The sequence below is a fragment of the Vigna angularis genome, chromosome 5, assembly GCF_016808095.1.
Source record: "Vigna angularis cultivar LongXiaoDou No.4 chromosome 5, ASM1680809v1, whole genome shotgun sequence".
Lineage (NCBI taxonomy): Eukaryota > Viridiplantae > Streptophyta > Magnoliopsida > Fabales > Fabaceae > Vigna > Vigna angularis.
This window is the reverse complement of record NC_068974.1, coordinates 38,806,012-38,833,730: the sequence shown is the minus strand read 5'-3', so window position 1 is coordinate 38,833,730 and position 27,719 is coordinate 38,806,012. Positions and strand designations below refer to the sequence as shown.

At 33.6% G+C, this 27,719-nt stretch overlaps 4 protein-coding genes across 6 annotated transcripts; 2 read left to right on the top strand and 2 right to left on the bottom strand.

Annotated features, from left to right (window-relative positions):
- Positions 1–996: 996 nt before the first annotated feature.
- On the bottom strand, positions 997–5,490 carry LOC108340686 (photosystem II stability/assembly factor HCF136, chloroplastic). 2 transcript variants are annotated; one of them, XM_017578207.2, is made up of 9 exons: positions 5,094–5,486; positions 4,763–4,998; positions 4,531–4,661; positions 4,105–4,237; positions 3,376–3,498; positions 2,668–2,742; positions 2,344–2,459; positions 1,646–1,729; positions 997–1,220 (listed from the first exon to the last, which is right to left on the bottom strand). In XM_017578207.2, the coding sequence occupies exons 1-8, from the start codon at positions 5,395–5,397 to the stop codon at positions 1,663–1,665; spliced, it is 1,185 nt and encodes a 394-aa protein (XP_017433696.1). In that variant the 5' UTR covers positions 5,398–5,486; the 3' UTR covers positions 997–1,220; positions 1,646–1,662. The 2 variants fall into 2 exon arrangements, 1 of the variants encoding a protein (XP_017433696.1); XR_001833246.2 differs by lacking the exons at positions 997–1,220; positions 1,646–1,729 and having other exon boundaries at positions 2,406–2,459; positions 3,348–3,498; positions 5,094–5,490.
- A 1,066-nt stretch (positions 5,491–6,556) lies between these two features.
- LOC108339912 (uncharacterized) lies at positions 6,557–9,685 on the top strand. Of its 2 annotated transcripts, none has more exons than XM_017577140.2 (6): positions 6,557–7,199; positions 7,357–7,509; positions 7,674–7,796; positions 7,907–7,951; positions 8,146–8,723; positions 8,870–9,685. In XM_017577140.2, the coding sequence occupies exons 1-6, from the start codon at positions 6,635–6,637 to the stop codon at positions 9,545–9,547; spliced, it is 2,142 nt and encodes a 713-aa protein (XP_017432629.1). In that variant the 5' UTR covers positions 6,557–6,634; the 3' UTR covers positions 9,548–9,685. The 2 variants fall into 2 exon arrangements, with proteins under 2 accessions (XP_017432629.1, XP_017432630.1); XM_017577141.2 differs by having other exon boundaries at positions 8,146–8,716; positions 8,870–8,998.
- Positions 9,686–19,347: 9,662 nt separating this feature from the next.
- Positions 19,348–20,979, bottom strand: LOC108339962 (lignin-forming anionic peroxidase-like). Its single transcript, XM_017577193.2, has 4 exons — positions 20,633–20,979; positions 20,328–20,519; positions 20,055–20,220; positions 19,348–19,940 (listed from the first exon to the last, which is right to left on the bottom strand). The coding sequence occupies exons 1-4, from the start codon at positions 20,846–20,848 to the stop codon at positions 19,543–19,545; spliced, it is 972 nt and encodes a 323-aa protein (XP_017432682.1). The 5' UTR covers positions 20,849–20,979; the 3' UTR covers positions 19,348–19,542.
- A 2,933-nt stretch (positions 20,980–23,912) lies between these two features.
- LOC108340339 (lignin-forming anionic peroxidase-like) lies at positions 23,913–25,473 on the top strand. The gene is made up of 4 exons (XM_017577639.2): positions 23,913–24,243; positions 24,371–24,562; positions 24,664–24,829; positions 24,928–25,473. The coding sequence occupies exons 1-4, from the start codon at positions 24,031–24,033 to the stop codon at positions 25,323–25,325; spliced, it is 969 nt and encodes a 322-aa protein (XP_017433128.1). The 5' UTR covers positions 23,913–24,030; the 3' UTR covers positions 25,326–25,473.
- Positions 25,474–27,719: the final 2,246 nt, after the last annotated feature.

The window sequence follows — 27,719 nt, the reverse complement described above, 5'->3', positions numbered from 1 at the left end:
TGTACATAAATTAAGTAAATTAGCAGAACATATAGTGTACATAAGTTATTGAGCAAATAACCATATAAAATTTAACATATAACCACTTACTATACGGAAAAAATGTCAACATTTAAATTGAATTTGAACACTTGTATTGTTATACATAACCAAATCAGTAATTAATCGAATAAAGTTGTCCATATATCCACTTACTACATCAAAGAATTTGAATATTGATAATGAATTTAACTAGTCATATTGTTGTACAAAATCCAATTCAGAAATAACCACATAGGTCCAACAACATTATCAATATTCAAACTTGTTTTCTCAATGTGTCTCACTCAACAGCTATCAAACTCGTTACCGATTCAGCATTTGCTCTTCTCCCTACCACAACTTTTTCTCACAACCTTCCCCCTTTAGTTTAGGGTTTTCGAAAATCAATCAAAAATTAAAGGAAACATAGACAAATGATGACGAACGGAAGAACAACCTCATATACTAAATATTCTTCAAACACTACAAAGGGGAGAAAATAGAAAGGCGACAAACCTTCCGCGCTCCACACCGTTCACGACCGGTAACAACTTCTCCTTCTCCTTCGCCTTCGACTTTGCCGGTACCGATCACGTCCACCCTCCGGTGGCAACCATGGACTTCTCTCTTTCTCTTTCTTTCTCGCGTTCTCTCCCAATCCTAACCCTAACACGAAAACTGTGTCTTTCAAAATGAAATGGTCGCCCTTTGAAATTTTCAAATCAACAGCTCCAATTCACTCAAACACAACGTTTCATTTAGTCTCTCACAAACCACCTCATCAGCAGCCCACAGACTGAAATGACCAATATATCCTTAATGACATTAACAATTATTGGGTCCCACAGCGTGTCAAATGAATGTAGATTCCTTTAACCGTGTCAAAGAATCATTTTTGAAATATAATCTATCGTGTGATAAACTCTCTTATCCAAGAAGTGCTTTTGCAATACTTTACTTCCGCAGTACAACATATGCATTATAAAATTGATTTTTTAATGTAATAATTATGTGGCAATTACAATTTTACATTGACATAATATAGCTCTCTTTACAGTAGTAAAGTTTGTTCCTATACTTCCTCACTTTTTTTTGGCACAACAGCAAGAAGTCCATTTGATACCATAGCTTTCTCCACAGTAATGAATGTTAAGCATGGATATGTAATCTGCTACAAAATTGCAATCGAGGCAACAAACCTACAAAATCATTTAATTCAATTATAAAATCAAACAATTCAGATCAACTTTAAAATCAATGATCTGATTATAAAAGAGGAATCATGATCCTATGGTTGAGATCCTGGTAGCTTAACATGCGTTTGCTAACTCCAAAATAAATGCAGCCAAGGAGGATAAACCGAAAATCATATAACCAGCCTTCAGATAATAAGTTCCTGACTGTTGAAGGTAAGTTCAGATTTACTTCATAATTTGGCTTGTCTAGTTAATAGTCATTATTTTTCTCCCGTGAATTTTTTCTTTCCTTCTACAACTTCTATCCTTTTGTAACCCAGAAAGACAGGAAGGTGCACTTATGTCCTTTTCAGATTCTAAAAACTACAAGTGATATTCAAAGATATGCTGCTAATGTCATCCAGAATAAGGAGTAAAACATTACTTACCATGATGAATTACAACTCTATCCAAGGTAGCGAAGCAAAACTCCATCATTCCCCAACACAAATCCCTTCTTGTCATCAATGAACCTGCAGCAAGTAGACCATATACAAGAAGATTTTACTTACTCAAGTTTTATAACCTTCAAATTAGCATTAACCAATTCTAAAAACTCCTGTACACTCTTTCCTGGAAATTTTGTCTTTCCGTTATTTTTAAAACATAAAAAATAACAATCTACTACTAGTCAACTGCATTCATAATAAAATTGAAAAGTATCATAAAGACAAATAAAAAATACAAAGGGTAAATTATATTGGCATTCCATAATATATTTTTTTTCAGATTGCACATAATATATTTGTTTTCTTTAAGTTTACTACAACCTCCTTTATAAGGGTACACATAAAATTTCTCAAACAATTAGGAGAAATTAGTGAAATTTATAAGGGGTGTTAGTGTAATGTTGTTAAAACAATTAAGGAGTTTTGTACAAGTCTCCAAACATGGGGGTAAGGACAAATCTGAAGAAAGATAGGGCACATGAGTGTGATTTACTCAAATATAAATATTAAAAAAAAGGCAACATGTGGAGCCTGGTGTGGTTGGGCAGGGAACTTGCCCAAGTAAATTTTAGTTTTTAAAGGGTAGTAAATAAATAGCTATAATTATAAATTTGATGCTCAGTAATAGTTAGACTGACTTCACTGAGTATAAATTTGCAGCAATGTTGTCAGCAGCTTTGTCACGGATCCATGACTGGCCACCATTAGTAGTTCTCAAAAGAATACCACTTCCTCCTGCTGCCCAAGCCTCATCCTGCATACATAATTTAGCAAATTACACATACAAAAGAATGGCTTCCGCATTGCTCTCTGGTTTAAAAATTAAAACAAATATTGCAAGAACTGTAGAGGCTGAATTAATATTTCAAATGTTTTTTTTCTTTTGGAACCTGTGGCTAGACTGATACACGCAAGAATTGCTTACTTAATAATGCAATTCTTTGAATGAAGGAACACTTTACCGTTGAACGATATCCGACATCAAGAATGCCAAAACCCCGGCTTTGAACAGGAACCTCCTCAAATTCTTCAGTTAACTGAAACAATAATTTATATTTGCTCATACTTGAAGAGAAATGAAGCAGACATCTACAGCAAGCAAAAAAGAGCAACAGCGCCAATTATCTCTTATCAACAGATTTTAATTCATCAGTTTAGAAATATATCATACTTTGTACAATAACAACAGAAACAAAAAGGTTTCAAGCACTTGAAAGCTTTCTTAGAAATATATCTCATTCCTATAACTCTCTTCAACTTCTCCCTAGTTTAACAAGATGCAACTCAAACATTTTGGGCTAGTTGAATTGGGAACACAGATAAATTTGATAAAACATGTACCAGGCAATCATTATTTTCCAAAATCAATCCATTTCCAAACATGCACTTAGTGTCACACGACAACAACAAAAGGAAAGTGAATGCAAGAAAGATCTTTGTCAAAGACAGAAGTTTCCTTGTTAATAAATGAGAGAAGGGAGAAAAAAGCAGTCTATGAACGTATAACATAAAGATGGAAATGTCCGAGTGAGGAAGGGTAACAAAATTAAAAGTAATTTAAGACTTACGAAAATATTCAAAAGATTATCCACAGTGGCAATGGTAAGAACTGAAATGGAAGACTTTTATCTCACATTCATACCATGGAATACATTCTCAGAATTACTTACACCTGTGCCCTTGCTGAGATAAAGACCACCTCCACGAACAAGAAGCCAAAGACCACCATCAGCTCTCCATCCCATGTTCTGTATTCTTCTGGCAACTGCTCTATTATGTGGCTGCCAGAACGGCTGAAAATAAAATAAAATAAAATACAACAGGTATTACCAAATATTAAGCAGAAGACAAATCACCAGTCAATGGGATATCTCATGGTTAAATAGAAAAGAAATAATCTATACAAGCCATTATCTGATGTATATATCCTAAGGAAGAGCTAATGCATCACCATAGACTTTAGAATCATCATGCATTGAGAAAGGAAGAAAAGTTTTTTACAGTAAAAAAACTGATGAAAAAAAACAGAGAAAATCCTCTGATTTTGTCTGTTGTTAAATAATTATTTTTCCTCAGAGGTATATTCTATCTAGGGAATCAACTGGATGAAAACAAAGAAAAGAAATTCTAGGACAAATCCAAAAGGAAAGTTTTGTACATCACTTTAGCTTACTTTTTGAACCTGACACCCAAGAATACCCAACATCAAAGAAAATATTTTCATACTTCAGTAACTGATGTAATATGTTCCAGCTTATGGCTGCTACTTCAGAATTTTCATATTGATAATTTCATTCCAAGCGAACATTTTCTCATAATTCAAATTCTAGGAACGGCATAGCACAATTACCAGACACAACAGAGGCAAAAAAAATGTCATCCTGAAATAAAATCCTCACCTGACCAGGCTCCCAGGTTAAGTAGAAGTTGCCCCGACTTGAGACTGCAACATACCTTCCATCTGGAGAGCGATTGACAGTATTGAAAGTCCCAGTGTAATAGCTTGCACCACTAATACCACTAGAAACTGTTCTGAAGAAGCAACACAGATAGATAAATGCCTTGACAAATAAAAATTGAAAATGTTCAACATTCACATAATACAAAAGATAACCCAATGAATGAGTTTTTGAAGCACAAAGCCAAGTGAGACAAACTTCTTCAACAAACAAACCCATCAACACTCACCGTTCAGCAAAACTCAAACATTTCAATTTTATTAACTCAACACTTACTATTTTGAATGAGTAGCATTAGGACACTACACGCCATATCCGTGACAGTTCAATGCACACATAGACAGTTGTCCATTATTGGAAACTCACCTGTTAAGAGTAGCTGACACAGTTTCCTGAACAGCAGCTCTCCAGTTGTAACCCCTGTTAGCAGTAACGTATATTGCACCTTCGTCAGTGACCATCTCTGCACTCTTCTCACCAGTCGCTTTTATGTACACCTGCAATACATCCCATTACATTTCAGCACAATTTTCACAACACATAAATAAACACAAATATTATTATTAGAATGAAATGCATAAGCATAAGCATAACCAACCATATCCCCTGGAAGTTCAGCGCTGAGAGGTATCCTCTCCCAGCTTTCTCCAGCATCAGCAGTGTACAACAGAATCGCAGGTTTTCCAACTATCCAGCCTTCCTTCCCCTTGAAACTGATAGAATTAAAGCGGTAGTTGAAATCTTCATCTTCGGCAGAGGGAATCGAACGCGGAGCCCAAGTGTTTCCTCCGTCCTTCGTCTCCAGAATTGTTTGCCTCGTCCCGAGAAGAAAACCTAAAATACGAACACCGCTCATTCACTCAACTCCAATTCAAACCAAAACAATAGAATCCAAGGCGAAACGACAGAATATTACAAAATTACAATACCATGGTTGGGGTCGTCAGGGACAAAAGCGATGTCGAGAAGCACGACGCCGGGGTCGATAGGGAGGTACACTCTCTCCCACTCCGAAAGCGTGTCTTCGGCCCTTGCCGGAAAGTGAGGAAGCGAAACCGATATTGCGGCAGTTTCGGCGAGGAAGCGTCTCCTGCTCCGAGAAATGTCGTCGGAAGAAGAAGAAGAAGAAGCTTTGATGAGAAGGCTTCGATTCCGAGGGAAGGTTCGCGAAGAATGTAGAGAAGGCCTGAACAAGGAGGTTGAGTCGATGAAGGTGAATTGCAGAGTGGCCATTCTCGTCTTCTCAGTGTTTTCTCTCTCTACCTTATCCTGACGGCCTTCGCGGGTGATTTCAACCACTTCACCTTCACTCAGTGGTTCACACTAATTCTACTACCATACTTTTTTTTTTCTTTTTTAAGAAAAATATTTCACTGTGAAGTCTAAGATAAATAAATTAGATATATTAGCAGAAAAAATTAAAATAATTATGTTACATTTTTTTAAGTTTAATTTAGATCTAGTGTTTTGCCCAATTATAATATTTTTCTTAATATTGTTATATTTAGTGTAATATAGATATACTAAAAAAAATTTAGACATCTCAAATATTCTATTATATATATAATATATTTTTTCTTTTTCTTTTATAAAAAATCAATAAAACTTATTTAGTAGAATTATTTCATTTATTTAAAATTAAAAAGTAAACGAAATTAAAAATATATATATTTTTTGACACATATAAATTTTTTATATTCATTTAATATTATTCTTTTTTTTAAAATATAAAAATTTATATTTTTATAATTATTTTATGTTTGTACTTTCTGTTAAACGAAGGTAAAAATGTTTTATGATACTATTTTTCTTTCCAATAACTGGTTCTTGTTAATTGAATATTCATTAATAACAGATCATTTAAAATGATAATTTTTTAGAAGTTGAATTCAAATTAAATCAAACGTACTAGGTTAAATTTGAATCAACCCAAAACGAACACCATTCAAACCTAATTAGGGTAAAAAGCTTAAAGCAGAAAGACATTGATTCTCAATCAGAAACAGCCACTGCGTGGAGAGCTTCTACAAAAGAAAAAACAAATTCCAAACATTCGTAAAGTTGCCTGTGATACTGTGCTGTATAATCATTTTTCAATAAATAAACTCTCTTTTCATATCTGAAACAAAAGTTAATCACTTCTTGAACTTTCTGCGTTCATATATAAGAGAAAACAAGCAGATGAAAAAGAAAAACTGATATACAACAGAGAATAAAAAAACTGCTGACGATATTATCTTTTATTCATGTAAGCAAAGAATTTAGAATAACATCATATATACAGAAAGAGAAAGTGCAGGAAACTTTCCTTGTGGAACTAAATCAAGAATCGGTACACACATATATAAATAATGATATTATACCCTCTTATTTACACATTGCAAAACTAAATCAAAATGCACACATTCAACTATCTAGCTAGAGTGTGCATTGGCAAGTACATATATATATAGCGAGTGAGTTTGCAATAATGGAGAAAGAGAAAGAAATGGCAGAAGGAGTGTTGCAGTTTGATGAGACAACGATAAGCGCTCAAAGAGCTGCAAGGAGTGGAAGCTGGAGAATGTTCAAGAAAATCTTGGAGAAAGACCCAAAGCGTTTGATGGAGCCTTTTGACTTGTTTGGGAACACTGCCATTCACATTGCAACACGTTCCAACAATCCAGGGCTTCTCCGTGAGTTGTTGGAAATGCTGAGTGAGAAGGAGAGGTGGCATGCATTGAGGAAGGGAAATTGTGTGAATAACACCCTTCTCCATGAGATCATCTTCTGTACTACGGTGGAGATGGCTGCTGTTGTGTTGAAGTTTGAGAATGAGGCTGCACCAGAAGACATACCAGAAGAAAAGAAAAGACTGCCATTGCTAGAGATCATAAATGACTCAGGTGAAACCCCTCTCTTCAGGGCTGCTAAACTCGGCAGGCTTAAGATGCTCAAGTATATGGTCAATCATGCTGAGGGTGACATAAGAAGGCTTTTTGTTAGACTTGACAAATATTCCATTCTTCATGCAAGCATTCTTGGACAGTTTTTTGGTACGTATGTGTCTCATTCTGTGTTCTATATCTCTATCTTACGTTCTGCAACACTTGTAAAGACAAGTGTTGAATTAAGAAAAGCTAAAGAATATTACTTTTCAAGATAGTATATAAAGAAAATGACTGTGGTGTTGCTTCTATCTTTCTGGTACAGATGTTGCTATCTGGTTGTTGAATATGGATGAGAAACTAGCTCAACACAAGGATATGAATGGAATGACATGTCTTCAACTTCTATCTAATATGCCACTTGTATTTAGGAGCCAAGCCCCTGCCATGGGAGCAGTGAAGAATCTTATATATAACAGTACATATCTCTTGTCTCAATTTTCCATTTTCCCAAATCCACATATATTATGTTTCGATCAATTTTTTCAAAAGTCACACTTTACCTTTGAATATAATGGGTATATAGACACACACACACACAACATAATCTGGTGCTCATGGATTAAAATTTGGCTGACACAGTGCTTCCTGAGGAAGGATATGAAATCCATGATGATGATGAAAATGGCAGTGCTGATGACTACACACGTCAAAGGAACGATATAGAAAGTGGCCAACAAGACAAGGCAAAGTTGCCTAGTTCAGGTACTCCTGGTCATGAAAATTGTTTGTTAATGTGCAGCCATAATCACCTCATTCACACACACAGGGATTAAGAAAATGAAATTCCTAATGGAAAATATAAACCATTGCAGTTCTTTCGAGGATCAACTATGCTGTTTGGAGAACTCTGGCAAAAGGTTACAAGTTACAGCTAGCTTTAATTATTAACAAATGTTATATTTTATTTTGTTCTCGTGCGATCTGATTTAACATGGGTAAGACAATCTCATCCTCAAACATCTGTCAACTACTGACAAAACAAACTAGATTAACTGTGTCTTATAGTTAGTTTCTGTTTGATCGGTTTTATGCATGATCATACATTTTGCAGAGTTTGATGGGATTGGACGTATATGGCAACTAAAGAAGCAGCATAAATTAGCAAAGCATCTTTCTGAGTTGTTAGTGGAGAAGGACTTTTCATGGCAGATTTCGTTTCACGAAAACTTCCAACCCTTGATTGTATTGCCGGTTCTTTCCTCCAAATCCGACAGGATAAAACACCTTCACCACACGAAGGAGATGCACAAGATCAACAGTGAAATGTCTCGTTCCAGAAGTTACAGACCTATAACCACCGCAACAACCCATTCTCAGAACTACACGTCACTTCTCATGGCAGCTGGATCAGGAATCGTGGAAATCGTTGGGAAAATCATTGACAGGTTTCCGGAGGCCATTTGTCACGTTAGCCAGGATCAACACAACGTTCTACACATGGCTGTGAAGCACCGTCAGCTGAAGATCTTTAACATGCTAAAGAAACATTCAGCATTCAAATCATTGATATTCCGGATAACAGCAGAAGGTCGTACTCTCTTGCACCAAATTTCGAGAATGGAATTTTACGTAGAACAGCACCTACCTGGTGTTGCATTCCAACTCCAAGACGAGTTACGCTGGTACGAAGTAAGCTCCTATATTCATCTCACCCTTTACAAGAAAAAATTACTGCATAGTCTAACTCTAATATTGTAGCCATTGCCCGTTTTCACTTGAGATTTTGTTAAGCTTTTAAGATTCAATTACTCACTACTTGAATCTGTGGGGTGCAGCGAGTGAAAAACATTGTTCCAACATACTACCTGATGCACTGCGACAAAGACGGGCTAACAGCGGAAGATGTTTTGGAAATGGAACATCGGGAGATGCACAAAGAAGCAAAAGGGTGGATTAAGGAAACGGCGCAGTCATGCTCAACCGTGGCTGTCCTTGTAGCCACGGTGGTTTTTGCGGCGGCCTACACCATCCCAGGTGGCACTAATCAGAACAATGGCACGCCTTTGTTTCTGGGTTCTCGTGTGTTCCTGTTTTACACCGTGACGGACGTTGTGGCACTTGTGAGCTCACTGGCATCAGTGGTGATGTTTCTGTCAATCCTGACATCCCCTTTTGAGCTGTGGGATTTCCGAAGGTCTCTGCCGCAAAAACTGAGCTTAGGGTTTGCATGTCTCTTCTTCTCGCTGGTGTGCACGATGCTGACATTCAGTGCAACAGTTTTGCTGACCATTCGGTTGGAGAATCACCAGAAATGGGCTTCGGTTTTGTTTTGCTGTGCTGTGTTCTTTCCTGTGGCATTCTTTTGGAGAATGCAATTTCCACTTTACAAGATGATTCAGCGTCTCGCCAAGCGCCTCTTCAAGACGCTAAGACAAGCAGTGCCGACAACGTTTGTCAAATATGTTATAAAAATAATATTTTATTGCAAAAAGAATGATGTGCAACGTTCATAATGTTTTTGCAACGTTGAAGTATACGTTGAGAAGCAACGTCTTTGGCCAACGATAGTAACGTTCATTTTCAATTCAACGGTTTGATTTTTGTAACCTATAAATAAACCCTTTGTTCATTTCCAGATTGAATGAAAAAACCATTACCATCAAAATCTCTTTTCTCATTCTCTCATTTTCTTTCCTAAAACTATCCTGGGTATATACTTTAGAGAGTTTCTTGCTAGTTCTGAGATCCTCAGATATATTCTGGGAAGTTCCTGTTGTATCCTGGGGGACTTGCACAATACACCGCGGATAAGTCCTTAAGGACAGTGACTCTACATGCCTCAGGAAATTCTGTTCGTGATTTTGTCAGTAATTTTACAACAATCTTAAGGACTTATGGCTGACAACAACAACTCAATCCCGGAGACTCAGAATATTGTTTCCGAAACCCAGACGGTCTTCGCAAAATCTCTTCCGGACGTGTCAAAAATCGAGATTTTCTCTGGACAGAACTTCCGACGCTGGCAAGAACCCGTTTCCACCCTTTTAGACATGTATGGAGTTGTTGCTGCTCTTTCATCTCCGAAGCCCGACTCCACTATTCCTTCAAACTCAAAACTAGTTGAAGAGTGGACTTATGCGAACAAGGTATGCCGACACACTCTGCTTAGCGCACTTTCTAATGATTTGTTCGATGTGTATTGTTCCTACAAGGAAGCAAAGGACATTTGGGATTCGTTGATTCTCAAATACACTGCCGAAGATGTCGTCAGACAAAGATTCGTCATAGAAATTACTACCGTTGGGAAATGATTGAAGACAAGGACATAAAAACTCAAATCAACGAATACCACAAGTTGCTCGAAGACATCAAAGCAGAAAACATTCTACTACCGGATGAATTTGTTTCAGAACTTCTAATCGAGAAATTGCCGCCATCCTGGACAGATTACAAACAACAGTTGAAACACAGGCACAAGCAAATGTCTCTACCAGAACTCATCACACACATAATAATTGAAGATACCAACAGGAAGGAGTCTGCTACTACAAGGGCCAAAGCTTTATCTGCGAAAGCAAATATAGTAGAAGGAAAACCTGCTCCAAAAAGGTACGAATACAAACCTGATCACAAAAGGAAAAATAATTTTCTTAAATCTCGTCCCCATGAATCTAAACCCAACTTTAAAAAGAAAGGAAATTGCTTCGTATGTGGGAAGCCAGGCCATCATGCACCACAGTGCAGGCGCAGAGTAAGAAACGACAATCCTCCTAAGGCTAATATAGTCGAAGGAGATGACATTATTGCTGCGGTCGTTTCTCAAGTAAATCTGATGACCAATGTGAGCAAGTGGGTGGTAGACTCTGGTGCTACCAGGCATATCTGTGCAAACAGAAGTGCTTTTACCTCTTACACTAGTGTAGGGGATGGAGAAGAACACGTCTACCTCGGTGATTCCAGGACCACTCCTGTTCTGGGAAAAGGAAAAGTTCTTCTCAAACTCACATCTGGAAAGACTCTGGCCTTGAGTGACGTGCTACATGTGCCATCAATCAGAGTTATTTAATCTCTGTATCACTACTGGGAAAAGTGGGGGTTAAAGTAACTTTTGAGTCTGACAAGATCATTATGACAAAAAATAATGTTTTCGTGGGGAAGGGATATTGTGATCAAGGACTCTTCATTCTAAATATTAATGAATCATCTTCTTCTGCTTATATTGTTGACTCGTATGATATATGGCATGCTAGATTAGGACATCTGAATTCTTCCTATGTTATGAAATTAAAACAACTAGGATTGATTAATATGCATGATAAACAGAGTAGTAAATGTGATATATGTGTAGAATCTAAAATAACAAAGAAAACATGTTTCTCTGTGGAACGTCAAACTGAACTGTTAGGGTTAATTCATACTGATCTAGCTGATATGAAACAAACCATGTCTAGAGGAGGTAAAAATTATTTTGTGACCTTTATAGATGATTATTCTAGATATACCAAAGTTTACTTAATCAAACATAAAGATGAAGCCTTTGATGTATTTTTAACCTATAAGGTAGAAGTAGAAAATCAGTTGAATAAGAAAATTAAAAGGATTAGATCCGATAGAGGTGGTGAATATGTGCTTTTTAATGAATATTGTGTTAAAGAAGGAATTATCCATGAAGTAACCCCACCATATTCACCTGAGTCTAATGGAGTAGCTGAGAGAAAAAATAGAACCCTTAAGGAAATGATGAATGCTATGCTTGTTAGTTCTGGTGCACCTGATAACCTTTGGGGAGAAGCCTTGCTTACTGCATGTTTTTTACAAAATAGAATACCCCATAAGAAAACCGGTAAAACTCCTTATGAGTTGTGGAAAGGTTACCAACCTAACCTTAAATATTTAAGAGTGTGGGGGTGCCTAGCTAAGGTAATGTTACCCGATCCTAAGAAAAGGAAAATAGGCTCTAAAACCTCTGATTGTATGTTTTTAGGTTATGCTGAACATAGTGCTGCCTATAGGTTTCTAGTTCTTAAAAGTGATATACTTGAGAGAAATTCTATAATGGAGACGAAAAATGCTGAATTTTTTGAACATGTGTTTCCCTTAAAGGTTAGTGAGATGTCTCAACCTGTTGATGATAATGATAATAGTAATACCTTAAATGAGGATTTGAGAAGAAGCAAAAGGCAGAGAAAGGAAACTTCCTTTGGAGATGACTTTTATACTTATCTTGTTGACAATGATCCATGTAACTTTGTAGAAGCCATTAGTGCTTCTGATGCAAAACAGTGAGATAAGGCCATTAAGACTGAAATTGAATCAATTCAGAAAAACAATACTTGGACTTTAGTAGATTTGCCTAAAGGAGCAAAACCCATTGGTTGTAAGTGGATCTTTAAGAAAAAGTATCATCCTGATGGATCCATAGAGAAGTATAAGGCAAGATTAGTAGCAAAAGGTTTTACTCAAAAACCCAACATAGATTACTTTGATACTTTTGCCCCTGTGACTAGGATTTCCTCTATTCGAGTGTTGTTAGCCTTAGCAGCCATCCATAAGCTAGTGATACACCAAATGGATGTCAAAACTGCCTTTTTGAATGGTGATTTAGAGGAGGAAATTTATATGACTCAACCTGAAGGGTGTGTAGTACCCGGTCAAGAGAATAAAGTTTGTAAACTTTTAAAATCTTTGTATGGATTGAAACAAGCACCAAAACAGTGGCATGAAAAACTAGATAATGTATTGCTATGTGATGGTTTTTCACCTAATGATGCTGATAAATGTGTGTACTCTAAATTTGAAAATGGTGATTGCGTCATTATATGTTTGTATGTGGATGACATGTTAATTTTTGGTACATGCAATGAGATTGTTACTAGAACTAAATTATTTCTAGGATCGAACTTTGAAATGAAAGACATGGGTGAAGCCAATGTAATTTTAGGTGTTAAAATCATAAGGAATGGAGATAGTATATTACTATCCCAAGAACAATACATTGAGAAACTTCTTAAGAAGTTTGGGTATTATGATTTCAAACCCGTGAGTACCCCTTATGATGCTAACTCTAAATTAATGAAAAATAGAGGAGAATCATTATCTCAGCCTCAGTATGCCCAGATAATTGGGAGCTTACTACACTTGATGAGCTTTTCTAGACCTGATATTGCTTATGCAGTAGGTAGACTGAGTAGGTACACTCAATGTCAATATCAAGAACATTGGGATGCACTTTCTAGGCTTATGAGATACTTAAGAGGTTCAATGGATTATGCCATTGAATATAGTGGATTTCCCGCTGTACTAGAAGGGTATAGTGATGCTAATTGGATCTCTGATTCAGATGAGACAAAATCCACTAGTGGTTATGTATTCACACTTGGGGGTGGTGCGATTACATGGAGATCAGCCAAACAAACTATTATTGCAAGATCAACAATGGAATCTGAGTTTGTCGCTCTTGAGATGGCTGATAGTGAGGCTGAGTGGTTGAAAAACTTCTTAGCAAACATTCCACTAGGAATGAAACCAACCCCATCGGTGTCAATACACTGTGATTGCCAATCGGCAATAGCTATAACTAAAAACAAGAATTACAATGGAAAGAATAGACATATCCAATTGAGACACAATTTGGTGAAGCAGCTGCTAAAGAGTGGAACTATTTCCATTGACTATGTGAAGTCAGAAAGGAATCTAGCAGATCCTCTGACAAAACCCTTGGGAAGAAATATGATCTTAGAAACATCAAGGGGAATGGGACTTAAGCCACTGACAAACAAACAAGTGATGGTAACCCAACCTTTGTGATTGGAGATCCCATGAATAAGGTTCATATGGGTAAAAACAAGTCACTTGTTAGTTCTGATAGCACTAAATTGATTCTAATCAATTATGTCCCTTCCTATGGTGTGAGTGAAAGTGCTAGAAACTGTATTATGAGAGGTTAAACTTTATCGTTAAAATTCTATGTGGTGAAAGAATTTTAGCTTAAAGTTTTTAATGATCTTCATATCCCTTACGGGTGGTGTATGATTTGCAGCATACACTTGATGAAATCACCTATATGAGTGTCAAGTGGGGCCGCTTGTATGAGATCTTGGCATGATCTCTAGAGCACTCATGAATACCGGGCACGCGCATGGCCTAATTAGCGCAACACAGCGATAACAACAAGAATTGGGGGGTGTATTGTGATTGATAAACCTCTAACACACGTCAAGCGTCTTTGGTTCATATAGCTTGCTATACCAATTACATTGTGTGTTAAGTTTCTCGATCTAAGACTGGTTCATATAGCTTGCTATACCAGCTCTGATGCATTACATCTTATAAGACCCAGGATATAAATACTCTTATCTTACTTTCAATCTTTGATTATCCATCAGAACAAAGATTTGCGCTATTGCTTTATATACAATCATTTTCCAAGTTTACACAAACATGACATATCTTTCTTTTGAAAAAGGATTATCTGCAAAATGAGAAATCACTTTTGAGACAGAACTGTTTGGATCAAAGACATTTTCTTTTAACTTTCTTTTTGCAATAAGTGGGGGATTGTTATAAAAATAATATTTTATTGCAAAAAGAATGATGTGCAACGTTCATAATGTTTTTGCAACGTTGAAGTATACGTTGAGAAGCAACGTCTTTGGCCAACGATAGTAACGTTCATTTTCAATTCAACGGTTTGATTTTTGCAACCTATAAATAAACCCTTTGTTCATTTCCAGATTGAATGAAAAAACCATTACCATCAAAATCTCTTCTCTCATTCTCTCATTTTCTTTCCTAAAACTATCCTGGGTATATACTTTAGAGAGTTTCTTGCTAGTTCTGAGATCCTCAGATATATTCTGGGAAGTTCCTATTGTATCCTGGAGGACTTGCACAATACACCGCAGATAAGTCCTTAAGGACAGTGACTCTACACGCCTCAGGAAATTCTGTTCGTGATTTTGTCAGCAATTTTACAACAAAATATTCCAGGAAAAGGGCTCAGACAAGAAATGATAACGTTATCAATGACTAGCTAGCTTGTTATACATGAGAAAACAATAACTAATTCATGTCATCTTAAACTTTTAAAATGATATATATAAAATAAATTTCATTAAGCTAGAACTGGCTTGAATCATTGTATAATAGATAGATCAATTTTTTTGGAATTCAACCTGAGTCAAACTTGTAATATTTCACTTAATGTTAGTATTATAAGTGTAATATAAGAAATATTCAAATCTAATAACCTGAGTCAAACTTATAATATTACACATATTTTTATTAAATTATTTTACAAAGTAATACAAAAGTATAATGAATGATCAATTATTATCATTCTTCTCAATCAAATAAAATTCTCTCTCTTTTTTATAAATGAAACAAATTTAATTTCTTGTTGAACTTTCTGCGTAAATATATTAAAGTCAAAAAACACATTTTTTTTACAATATTTTAACAATTTTTTTTTATTAAATATAGAGTATGTAAATATAATAAATTAGTAAGAAAATGACATATAATATTAAAATATTGTAAAAAAAATGTGTATTAAAATATATATATTTTAAGTAAAACTGATATATAACACAGAAAAACTGAATATCTTTTTCCTTTATTATTGCAAGCAAAGAATGGTGACAGAACTTTAGAATAATAAAAAATATATATGGAAACAGAGAAAGTGCAGTGCAGGAAACTTGTGGCACTATCGAGAATCTGTACACACATATATAAGTAATGATAAACCCTGTTATTTCCACCCATGCAAAATAAAATTAAATAAAGGATTTTTTTTAATTAAATTAGCTTTTAAGAAATGTTTCAGTTTTTAAAATTAGATATTATTTTAGAATTAAAAAATTAAAATTGAAATATTATGAATATTTAATATTTATTTTTTCTATATATATATATATATAATATGAATAAAATACAACAATAAATATATTTCCATATATTTCATACCTCTCTTGTTTCTAAAAACCCTAAAAGATTCCCAATAATTTTGAATAGTGTGTCTCCATGACTTAGTTATTATTATTGGAAACTTTTAAAATCATGGATAAAATATACTGTATAATTTGTTTGTAAATGAACAAGGGAGGAAAGGTGCGTGGAATAAAATAGACGGAAAGTACAATTAAGAAAATAAATAAATAAATGTTTTATTTGACCAAGGCTTCTCTATTAACCATTGTTACCATGCTATATTTAACTGTTTGCCACTCTAATGGTTAATTTAATTATTTTATTTAACCAAAGTTTTTCTAATCATTAATCAATTTGACCTTTTTATATATACTTTTGCTAACGGTAATTGTATGATTAGTCAGTTTGACTTTTTTATACACACTTTTGCTAACGTAATTGTAGTTGACTTTCTAATTATGACAAATATCTATTCTGAATTTGATTCTTTATATAGTTGCCATTCTTGACGTTGACAGTTTGTCAAACATAAAAAAGAGAAAGTTCTCATCCAAACTTTATTTTCTTTCGAAAAAAAGTATTATTTTCTTAATTTGACTTTATCATACATTTACTTAGAGTGACTAGTAAACTCTTATCAAAATAAAACAAATAGTTTTTTTTAATGTACACATTATCTACAATAGTTTGTAAAATATATAATTTTTTTATATATAAAAATTACTTCGAGTTTTGAGAAAAATATGATTGAAAAGTTTTCAGTAAAAGTAATTATCACGTGGTCGAATGATAGAAAAGTTTTCATTAAAACTTTAAATTCTATTTTGTCAAAATGGTCGACAAATATTAAGTCATTAATATTAAGATTAATCCAAATCATTGTGACTTATAATGTAACTTTACGCATGCTAGCTAGCCATAGTTATACCTAGTCAAACTGACTTCAATTATTATATATAATTAACTATAGTGATTTTGATTATTATATGTGAGTAAGTTTTTTAGAAAATAATTTAAAAGGCAATTCACATCTCTCATGAAGTCAAATATATAATTAACAAATATAACAATGGTATGTATAATTTTTTATTTACTTCTTTACTAAAGAAATCGTATAACTTATTTTGTGATTGTTCAAATTGTAAAATAAAAAAGAGAACAAACGTTCTTATCTTAATTTTAAAATTATATCGTTTTCATTACAATGATTTTTTCAATATTTTCTATTTTATTTTCGATTTCAAACACTTTATTGTTTTATTTCTAAAATTTTGATATATTTTATATCTAATTATATATCACCATGTGTATGAATGACAAATAAACTTATCTTATAAGTATTGTTTAAACTCATTTATATTTTGACAAAAAATTTCTGTATTGATTTATTGATTGGGTATGGATTGGTATGGGTAACACCTATATATATTGTTTCTAACTCCATACCCCTTACAATATTTTATCATGTTATCTCAAGCATTAAATTATTAAAATATTCACAATTTATTATATATATACTTTTTCTTTTACTATTTTAATAATTTGGCTTATTCTATATTTCAAAATTCACTCACATTTTTTTATGTGGTTATGTTAAAGTGATTTATTATGAATTTCAGTAAACCAAACAGTGTTTAGATTTAATATTTTATTAGTTTTACTTATTTTTAATATTTTCATTCTTCTTAAATGTTTGACTGGTAATTTCGAGTGTATAATAACATAAATCATTCACTTTTATTAGTTTTTTTTAAATAACTAATTAATATTAAAAGAGTAAGAAAAGTGGTAAGGGTATGTCCATTACCCGCATTGCCGCCCCACATTTTCCTAATTTTATCTTGGCATTGCAATACCTCACAATACACAAGAAAGAGGAACATACTTTTCTTAAATTATTTTTAAAATTGTCTTATAACTGTATAAAAAAAATCATTAAAACATAATTGGTTAGAAATCTCACGTTCATTACCGCTTATCAAATCATAATTTATAAGTGGAATATAAATTTCCTTACATACTATCAACTATAATTTTTTTTTTCAAATGGGAAGTCCTTCATACAACAAGTTTTCATTTGGAAATTTCTATAGAAAAAAAAACAAAGATAAAAAATTTAAAAATAGTGAAAATTATTTATATAATTTAAGTTATTGATTAATGAAAAATAAATATAATAATTAAAATAATCTAAATATAAATAATTTTTTTCGTCAATAATTATTTAAAGGAGTAATTATAGTTTATAACCATATGATCAACCACAACTCAAACAATCTGAATGATTTTTGAGTTTGGAATCAAAATCCAAATGTACGATCGTCTGGTCAGTTATAACCCAAACCGTCAACCATCAATTCGAACGATTATTTAGTTCAGATAACTATAACTTGAACAATCAATCATCAAGTCAATCAAATACCCCCAACTACAGGTCATTGAGACTGAACAATTGTGTGACAAATTGAGCAAAAGTTTATGTGACCGAATGGTATGAATAATACCAAAGCATATCAAACCTTAAAATTGATTAACTCAAGGTTAAAACATGATTATAAATGTTTGGATTTTAATTAGGCCCAGCTTAATTGAATGGCCACTCCAAAATGTATAAATAAAGGATTGAGGTAAGAAAATAGGTTATACATTAATTATAGAGAAATGATACCATGACACACTTTTACATTCATTTGACACAGAGTATAAGGGTAAAATAGTCTTAAAAGTGTAAAATTTTGTATTTTTTCAAGAAAGAAGAGAGTAAAAAGTAAGTAAGGATAGTGTGAAATGAATGTAAAAAATTTAGGTGTGTCAAAGAATCATTTTTCTTAATTATAACATTAATTGTTATTTGTCTAAGTTAATCTTACTTTGAGGGAATACTTTTGACAAATATCATCCATTTAAATCCATAAGAGACTTCTCATTATCCTAACAATCACACTGCTGAACCCTTTACTTCACAATATTGCCGTATACTATGAGAAAGTAGAGAAAGTGAAGGAATATTGCTAGATACCCTCTTCTGTAGTGCAACTTATTCGTTTATCACATAATGCATATATGAACCTCAAGATTAGAATGCTGATTGTTCGGAACACTCATTTGATTGTGGCAACAATATCTGCGAAATAACTTAAGGTTGCTTGAATGGATTAAAGAATTTGTTTACTTAACAACTCATGATGTGAATTCTGGCTATATTGTATAAATTGTATTTTTACTTATATATTAACAATTGATTCTTAAAACACGTGGCAATTTCCTAACTGTTATACTGTCTACAGGGAAAAAGATAATAATTCACATGAGAAAGGTAGGCCTTGTGTTGTGTTGGGGAATCTCCACTAAATCATAAAAACACAGCTCGTTTGACCAATCTTCTACAAAGTGGATCCCTCAGACGTGAGGCATAAGAATGAAAGTTATGGCCACTAAATAGAATTTCGTTTTCATAAATTGATAAGAATACATACATTTAGAACTAAATACAATTGACGAATGAAATAGAAACAACGAACAATTGAATAACGAATTATTAAAACCTTAAAAAACAGAGGGAAGGCAAAAACTTGACTTAGTTGACAGAGCTGCAAATCTTTCTGATGATTCCAGCTGATCCGGTTAACGGTTCAATATCTCCCATTTTGATCATAGCAGCTGCAAAGTCAGACTTAAAAGTTGTAGGATTTTTGCTGTATTCGGACACAATAGAATCTGTAGAGCCTCCACTGAATAGAACTTGATCTGAGTGAAGAAGACCCTTCTTCTGAATCAAATTCTTGAAGTAGTTGTTGTCAAATGAATTAGGTGTCACCAAGTCTAGCGCTGCCAATTTCTTGTCATTATCATCACTGACAACTAATGGACAACCCCGTTGACGAGTGCTTGCAAATCCAGCATCAATATCACTTGCATTGTTGTAAATCCTTCCACGGAATGTCGAACACTGAGCTTGTCCAATTGTGTGAGCACCTGCATGCATTAACATACACAATATTGCTTTAATATATAATTCTCTCACCCTTAACTGTACAAACATAAATTAGAAAATGTTTTCAAACATATATATGATAAATGATCAATTACCAGATAGAGTAACCATGTCTCTGGCAGTGAGTCCCTTCTTGTCGAATCTAGAAATAAGAATGTCAACATCGTCTGTAAAACGTGGAAGGTCATCAGTGGCTTCAATTTTGCTTGCTGTGGTAGAATCTCTTCTTCCAAGCTTCACAGTCCATGATGGACCACCCACCTGATCAAGAATTCAAAAAAAATAAAAATGAATGATTAAGTCATTAATTGCTATATATTATTAAGTTAAAACCATCAAACATTTGTCAATCTAAGTTTGTTACTCACAGCAAATGATGCATCACGAGCAGCTACTGCCACAATGTCTGCACATGATACAACTCCTGGACACACTTTCTCCACCTCAGTTTTTGCTTGATCAATGACGTTAAATCCTCTAACTGAGTTAAAATTCTGAGGTGCAGTCTTTTCGCTCTCGATGGAGGAGCTATCATCAAGCAAAATTGATGCATCACAACCCTGCAAAGCATATGAAAAGATTCTCAGTTAATGATTTTATGGTCCAATAGTTAAGCTTAAAGTTAGTACATGGTATTGATTAGTAAACAAAAAATGAAGATGTGTATATATACCTGAACAAAACAATCGTGAAAATGAAGACGAATGAGAGATGCAGCCATGCGACGTTCTTTAGAAACTGCAGTACGAATGACAGTTCTGATGGTGGAAAGTGCATTGGGACATGTATTGTCATAAAACTTAGAAGACAATTGTGCATCAGATATTGTGGCTAACAACACCAACGTAATGACAACAAAACTTGCTATGCTTGAAGTTCTGCACGCCATCTATGAATGTCACGTTCCAATATTAAATACAATGAACTGAATCAATTATTTAACTCAACGCTGAAGAGAAGTAAAGCACTATAATTGGTATTAATTGAGCAATAAAGAAAGAGAATGAAGATGAAGACGATGGAAAAAGACGGTGGAATGGCAGTGAATTTATAGGAGGTTTTAGTTTGTGTTAGAATCATTCGCAGTCATTAAAATCTGCTCAACGCGGTGTTGTGCTAAAGGTGGCAGCTTACCATATACATTGTATGAAAGCTTTTGGACCAATTCTTGTATTCATTATCCTTTGTTGTTTTGTCGCTAATTCCAGCTGGTGGTATGTTCATTATTTTGACATTTTCTGTTTTGAATATATCTTAGTATAGGGAAAAACTTTGCATGAAATAAGTGATGACAAGCTCTTCCTCGTATATGTGCATGAACGGTGGGTAGTTTCCAAGATAATGCAGAACAAACTTGTACGAACATGTTTGTCTGTTTGTGTTGTACCATAATCACAGACACGTGCTACAATATATATTGAATTTTCATTTTGAATAGTGTGTATGCATATGTACTTAGTTATTAGTATTGGAAACTTTTAAAATCAAATATATTGTATAATTTGTTTGTAAATTAGCATGGGAGGAAAAGTGCGTGGAATAAAATAGATGGAACGTACAATTAAGAAAATAAATAAATAAATATTTTATTTGATCAGGGTTTCTCTATTGAAATTTGTATCGTCTCTCAGGCATAAATATTGTACTGTTTAGCATCTAACCATTGTTACCATAATATTTAGTGGTTTTGCCACTCTAATGGTTAATTTAATTATTTTATTTGACCAGGGTTTCCTTAATCATTAGCCAATTCGACTTTTTTATATATACTTTTGCTAACGGTAAATTGTATGATTAGTCAGTTTGACTTTATTATACATACTTTTGCTAACGAAATTGTAGTTGACTTTCTGATTATAACAATTATATATTCTGAATTTGATTCTTTATATAGTTGCCATTCTTGATGTTGACATCAAAAAGAGAAAGTTCTCATCCACAACTTTATTTTCTTTTCCTTAATTTGATTCGGTACGTATACATTTATTCAGAGTGACTAGTAATAACTCTTATCGAAATAAAAAGCAATTAGTTTTTTTTTAATGTACACATTATCTACAATACGTAAAATGTATAGTTTTTTTTTATATTAAAAAAAATTACTTGCAACTAACATATTATTCTTTAAGAGGGAAAATTTTAAATTCGAATTTTGAAAACAAAATATGATTGAAAATTTTTCGCTAAAAGTAATTAAATCGGTTTTCTAATATAAATCAATCATCAATAACTTTTAGTTTAAAAAATATAACATTATTTAATATTTTCAATATATTCTTCTTCAAAATGAAATTATTTAATTGTTATCATATGATATCGATACTTTTATATATAAAATTTGGCATCAAGATAGTTAATTAATGTAGATTATATATAAAGTTATTGAACGGGTAATAGTAAATTTTGTATATATTGATAGTTAATATCCGCGAATATTTGCTACCCGCGGGTTGTGGGTAACGGATATTTTAATACCCGCTTATAAACGGGTCGGGTGCGGGTATTATATTATCCGTACCTGTGGATATCCGCGAATATTTACTACTCGCGGGTTGTGGGTAGTGGATATTTTAATACCCGCTTATAAACGGGTCGGGTGCGGGTATTATATTATCTGTACCCGCGGATATTCGCTACTCGCAAAAAATAAAAATTAAAAATTTAATTTATATTTTATTAAGTTAAATTTAATTAAAATTAACATTAATTTATATTTTATAAGGTTAAATTTAATTAAAATTAAATTTTAAATTATATTTAATTTAATTTATATTATATTTTATATATTTTTTGTAATTTTATTTTAATATTTTATAAAAATATAATTTTCTAAATATTTGTAGGTATCTGCGGGTATCCACGAGTATCCGCAGGTTTTAAAATATTCGTAGATATTTTTTAGCGGGTATCCATGCAGGTAGCGGGTGGATTTTTTTTTTTGTCGAGTCGGATTACACTAGGCGTTATCCGTGTCCGACCCGACCCGTTGTCATCCCTAGGGATACTGTTTTCAATCACAATAATCAAGACACTTTGCAACTTTCTTTTGGTCAAATTAATCTGTTATTTAAACAGTATAATGTGAAAAACATAAAGACAAGAACAAGGCGACAAGGTCTCTTTCGAGGAAGCTTTCTGATATGATAAGATTAATAGAAAAATGCAAAAATGCATGCAACACGAAAACACGTGAAATAGAGCAACAAACCCTCTCTTCAACAAAAAAAAATGCAATTAATGACAATTTTTTAAAAATAAAGTAATTTATTCACTAATTTACATTAGAAAATTGATGTTGAAGTCCTCGTAACTTTTAATGATTTTTTTTATAAGTGAAGTCGTCATGACGATTTTTTTATAAATTCGAAATTGTCAGGACTTATAATAACTTTTGATTTGAATTAAAATCATCAAAACTATGACAATTTTCAGTTCATAATAAACTAAAGTATTAAATTTTATCTTAACAACATCGTCATAAGTTAGGATGAACTTAGTTTAAATTGAAAATCGTTATAAGATTTAATAACTTTTACTTTAATAAATTTACAAAAAAAGTCATAATAAGTTATGACTTTATCTTCTTAAAATTTTATGAATAAATTGTCAGAATTTATGACCACGTATCGTTAAAATAAAAGTCAATTATTTATTTTTATTTTTTTTAAATGTGAGGCAAATTAATATTCTTTTATTTAATTATTCCCGAGGATCAAACTTGGGAAAGCAAAATTGAAGTAATCCAAACCATTTTGGGGTTACAGTATAACTTTATTCATGTTAGCTAACAATTATACCTGGTCAACTCAGACCGCGCCATCAACCCACAAAAACACGCTGCAGCAGATAATAGCGACCTAGCCAGCTTTTGTACATTCATTGACTATGGCAATTTCTCACACAACCAAATCATGCCCTATAAATTCACCACCATTACACCCTTTTTTTCCATCATCTTCATTCATTCTCTTTCTTCTTAAGTATCAATCAGTTCCTTTCTTCTTTTGAGTGCTAAGTTACACTTACACATATTCAATTCATATTTAACCTTCCAAAAAACAAGACAAATTCATGGCACATAGAAATCCAAGCATAGGTTTTGTTGTCACTACGTTGGTGTTGTTAGCTACAGCATGTGATGCACAATTGTCTTCTAAGTTTTATGACAGTACATGTCCCAATGCACTTTCCACCATCAGAACTGTCATTCGTACTGCAGTTTCTAAGGAACGCCGAATGGCTGCTTCTCTTATTCGTCTTCATTTTCACGACTGCTTTGTTCAGGTATATACATACACATTAGTTCATTTGTATTCATTAATTGATACCGTATACATGTACGTACTTTTAAGCTTAATTTGGAGCATAGATTCATCAACAATAACTGAGAATGTTTTCATATGCATTGCAGGGTTGTGATGCATCGATTTTGCTTGATGATAGCTCCTCCATCGAAAGTGAAAAGACTGCACTTCAGAATGTTAACTCAGTAAGGGGATTTAACGTCATCGATCAAGCAAAAACTGAGGTGGAGAAGGTTTGTCCAGGAACTGTATCATGTGCAGACATTTTAGCAGTAGCTGCTCGTGATGCATCATTTGCTGTGAGTAACAAGCTTAGATTGACAAGTGTTTGATGATTTTAACCTAATAATATATAGCAATTAATGACTTAATCATTCATTTTTTCTGAATTCTTGATCAGGTGGGTGGTCCATCATGGACTGTGAAACTTGGAAGAAGAGATTCTACCACAGCAAGCAAAAGTGAAGCTACCAGTGACCTTCCACTTTTCACAGACGATCTTGACACTCTTATTTCTAGATTCGAAAAGAAGGGACTCACTGCAAAAGACATGGTTACTCTATCTGGTAATTGATTAATCAAATAGCTTATGTTGTTCTTTCACTGGTTTCAAAGTTTCAAAGTATAGTTTTTTCTTATGTGTTATATGTTGTAACGCATGCAGGTGCTCACACAATTGGGCAAGCTCAATGTTTCACATTCCGTGGAAGGATTTACAACAATGCAAGTGACATTGATGCTGGATTTGCAAGCACTCGTCAACGGGGTTGTCCATTAGTTGTCAATGAAGATAATGACAAGAAATTGGCAGCACTAGATTTGGTGACACCTAATTCATTTGACAACAACTACTTCAACAATTTGATTCAGAAGAAGGGTCTTCTTCACTCAGATCAAGTTCTATTCAGTGGAGGTTCTACAGACTCTATTGTGTCCGAATACAGCAAAAATCCCACAACCTTTAAGTCTGACTTTGCAGCTGCTATGATCAAAATGGGAGATATTCAGCCTTTAACCGGTTCAGCTGGAATTATCAGAAACATTTGCAGTTCTATCAACTAAGTTCATGGACATATATATCAATTCTTACTGTGTTTCCTTTCACAGATTATTCATTTCCACCAAAACAAGTGTTAAATGGTTTTTTCATTCATGTAATTGTATGTAATCTTTCATTCAATGATCAATAAAGTATAAGTTTCATTGTTTCTGTTTGTATATTTGTTTGTTCTTGTGAAGTTTCAATTCACGTCAGAATTTACTCTTTCTTATTTTATTATTATATTTAATTCAAAACCTTGTTTTAAGCATTGTTATGCCAATAGAAATTCATTGCTTTTTCAGAGAAAGAAATAGTTTGTATCTTTTGCTCACAATATACTTTTAAAAGGATCTGAATGCTAATCCAAACACCAACTTAGACTTGTAAAAGTCAACTATACGCGTTAAAAAAACAAAAACTTATATATACTAAAGAATGGTATGTTGTCAATTCCGTGATAAATATTAATAATACAACTTATGATATGATAAATATATATTCTTTCTTATTATTAAAAGAAGTTAATAGATTGAAGAAAAAAATTAAAAATATATCAGACATTAAATAAAAGAGACAATTCAGTATTATAAATAAAATATATATTCCTGATTCGGCTTTGCAAATTGTCGAAAATTAGCAGTTTATAAAACTTTTGATAGAAGGCCGCCGTTCACAACTGCAGCCATTAAAACTTGTAGGGTGTTATTCCCATCACCACCACATTTTCTCCCTCCACCTCCCCAATTCTATTATATATTTTCTGAATTACAAAACTAACCTTTTATAATTACAAAAATAACTTTTATACTTTTTAATTTTAATTAAATAATATTGATTTAGTTTAATGCGTGTAAATTGCAAATTTAAACTTCATATCAATATACAAGGAAACATAAATTAAAATTAGAAAATTTAAACATGTATGCCTTAAAGTTACAGGTCATAAAAGAGAAAATAGAGATATGTTAAAGTAGTGCGGCTGTTATCAACATGTACGGGCAGTTCTCTTCCTTCACCGTCAGCAAAATCTAAAAACACTGCCATAGCAGCAACTCTGTTTTTCACTTTATCCCCTTTTTTCTGCAGAAACAATTTTCGAAACAAGAGAGAGAGAGAGTTACAACGCTAATTGAAACGACCCAACCGTGACCCAACCGTTAAATATACAAGCAAAAAACGGAGGTCGGACATCCGTTTCAGATTCAAACGGATGTTCGACCTCCGTTTTTCCTGATTATCTTTCTCCTAACACACGCACACAGCAGAAAAAAAAAGCAGAGGAGCAGCCCAGCACAGAGCAAAAATATATGCATTACATTTAAAAAAAAAATTAAAAATATCATCACTAACCTTGTGGGAGAAAGCACCACCACACTTCACCGTCGCACCACCGCAACACCGCCGCACCGTCGCACTGCCGCACCGTCGCACACCGCCCACTGAAGGAGGAAGAAAACCCTTATGGAAGAAAACCCTTATGGAAGAAAAATGGAAGATGAGAATGATGGTGTTTGGGTGAGAATCTGAGAAGGTTGGGAGGTGGGTGAGAAGGGGTAAAAATATAGATTTTAGAATTAAAGTAAATAATTAAAATTAAAAAGTATAAAGGTTATTTTTATAATTATAAAAGGTTAGTTTTGTAATTCAAAAAATATATAATAGAATTGGGGAGGTGGAGGGAGAAAATGTGGTGGTGAAGGGAGTAACACCCAAACTTTTAAAGCAGGCCAGGCCCAGTCCTACCAGTAACGACGTGGGCCATAAATTCATCATGATAGCCCACCATATTTTAATGTGTAGATAAAAATATAGGTTTAAACTCTCGATTGGTACTTATTTTTGTATGATAATCTCAGTTGGGTCTTCATTTTCGTATTGTCTCAATTTGGTCATATTTTTTGTAAAAAAGAACTAATTTTACCCTAACCATTAAGAGCTCTCAGACAGTGTTAAATATAGCTGACGTGTTTATGCTGACATGTATTGTTTGATTGCGTAGAAATTTTATTTAAATTAAAGAATTATGATATGGCAAAATTGAAGCTGTGAAAGAAACTTCCAAAGCCCTTCACATGAACACCAATCCTTTCACCTTCCTCTTCCCAACAGATTCCAGCACTGCCATTGACACGCTCCTCGACCTCGAAGCCAAGTCTCACGTCGTCTTCTCCTCCGACCCTAACCTCCACAACCTCTCTCGCATCCTCTCCTCCCTCCCATCCCTAATCGATAAACTCCACAAACATCGCAGCTACTTCCCACGATCCCTCCTCCAACACTTACCAAATGCAAGATATCCTACCTCGCAAGTGCCATCCTATCCGAAATCCAAAAGTATATTGACTGCGTCGCCATTCGCCATCTCGTCGACGTGCTGCAGGAGCCGTCGTTCGCTGATTAATTTCATTCGAAGC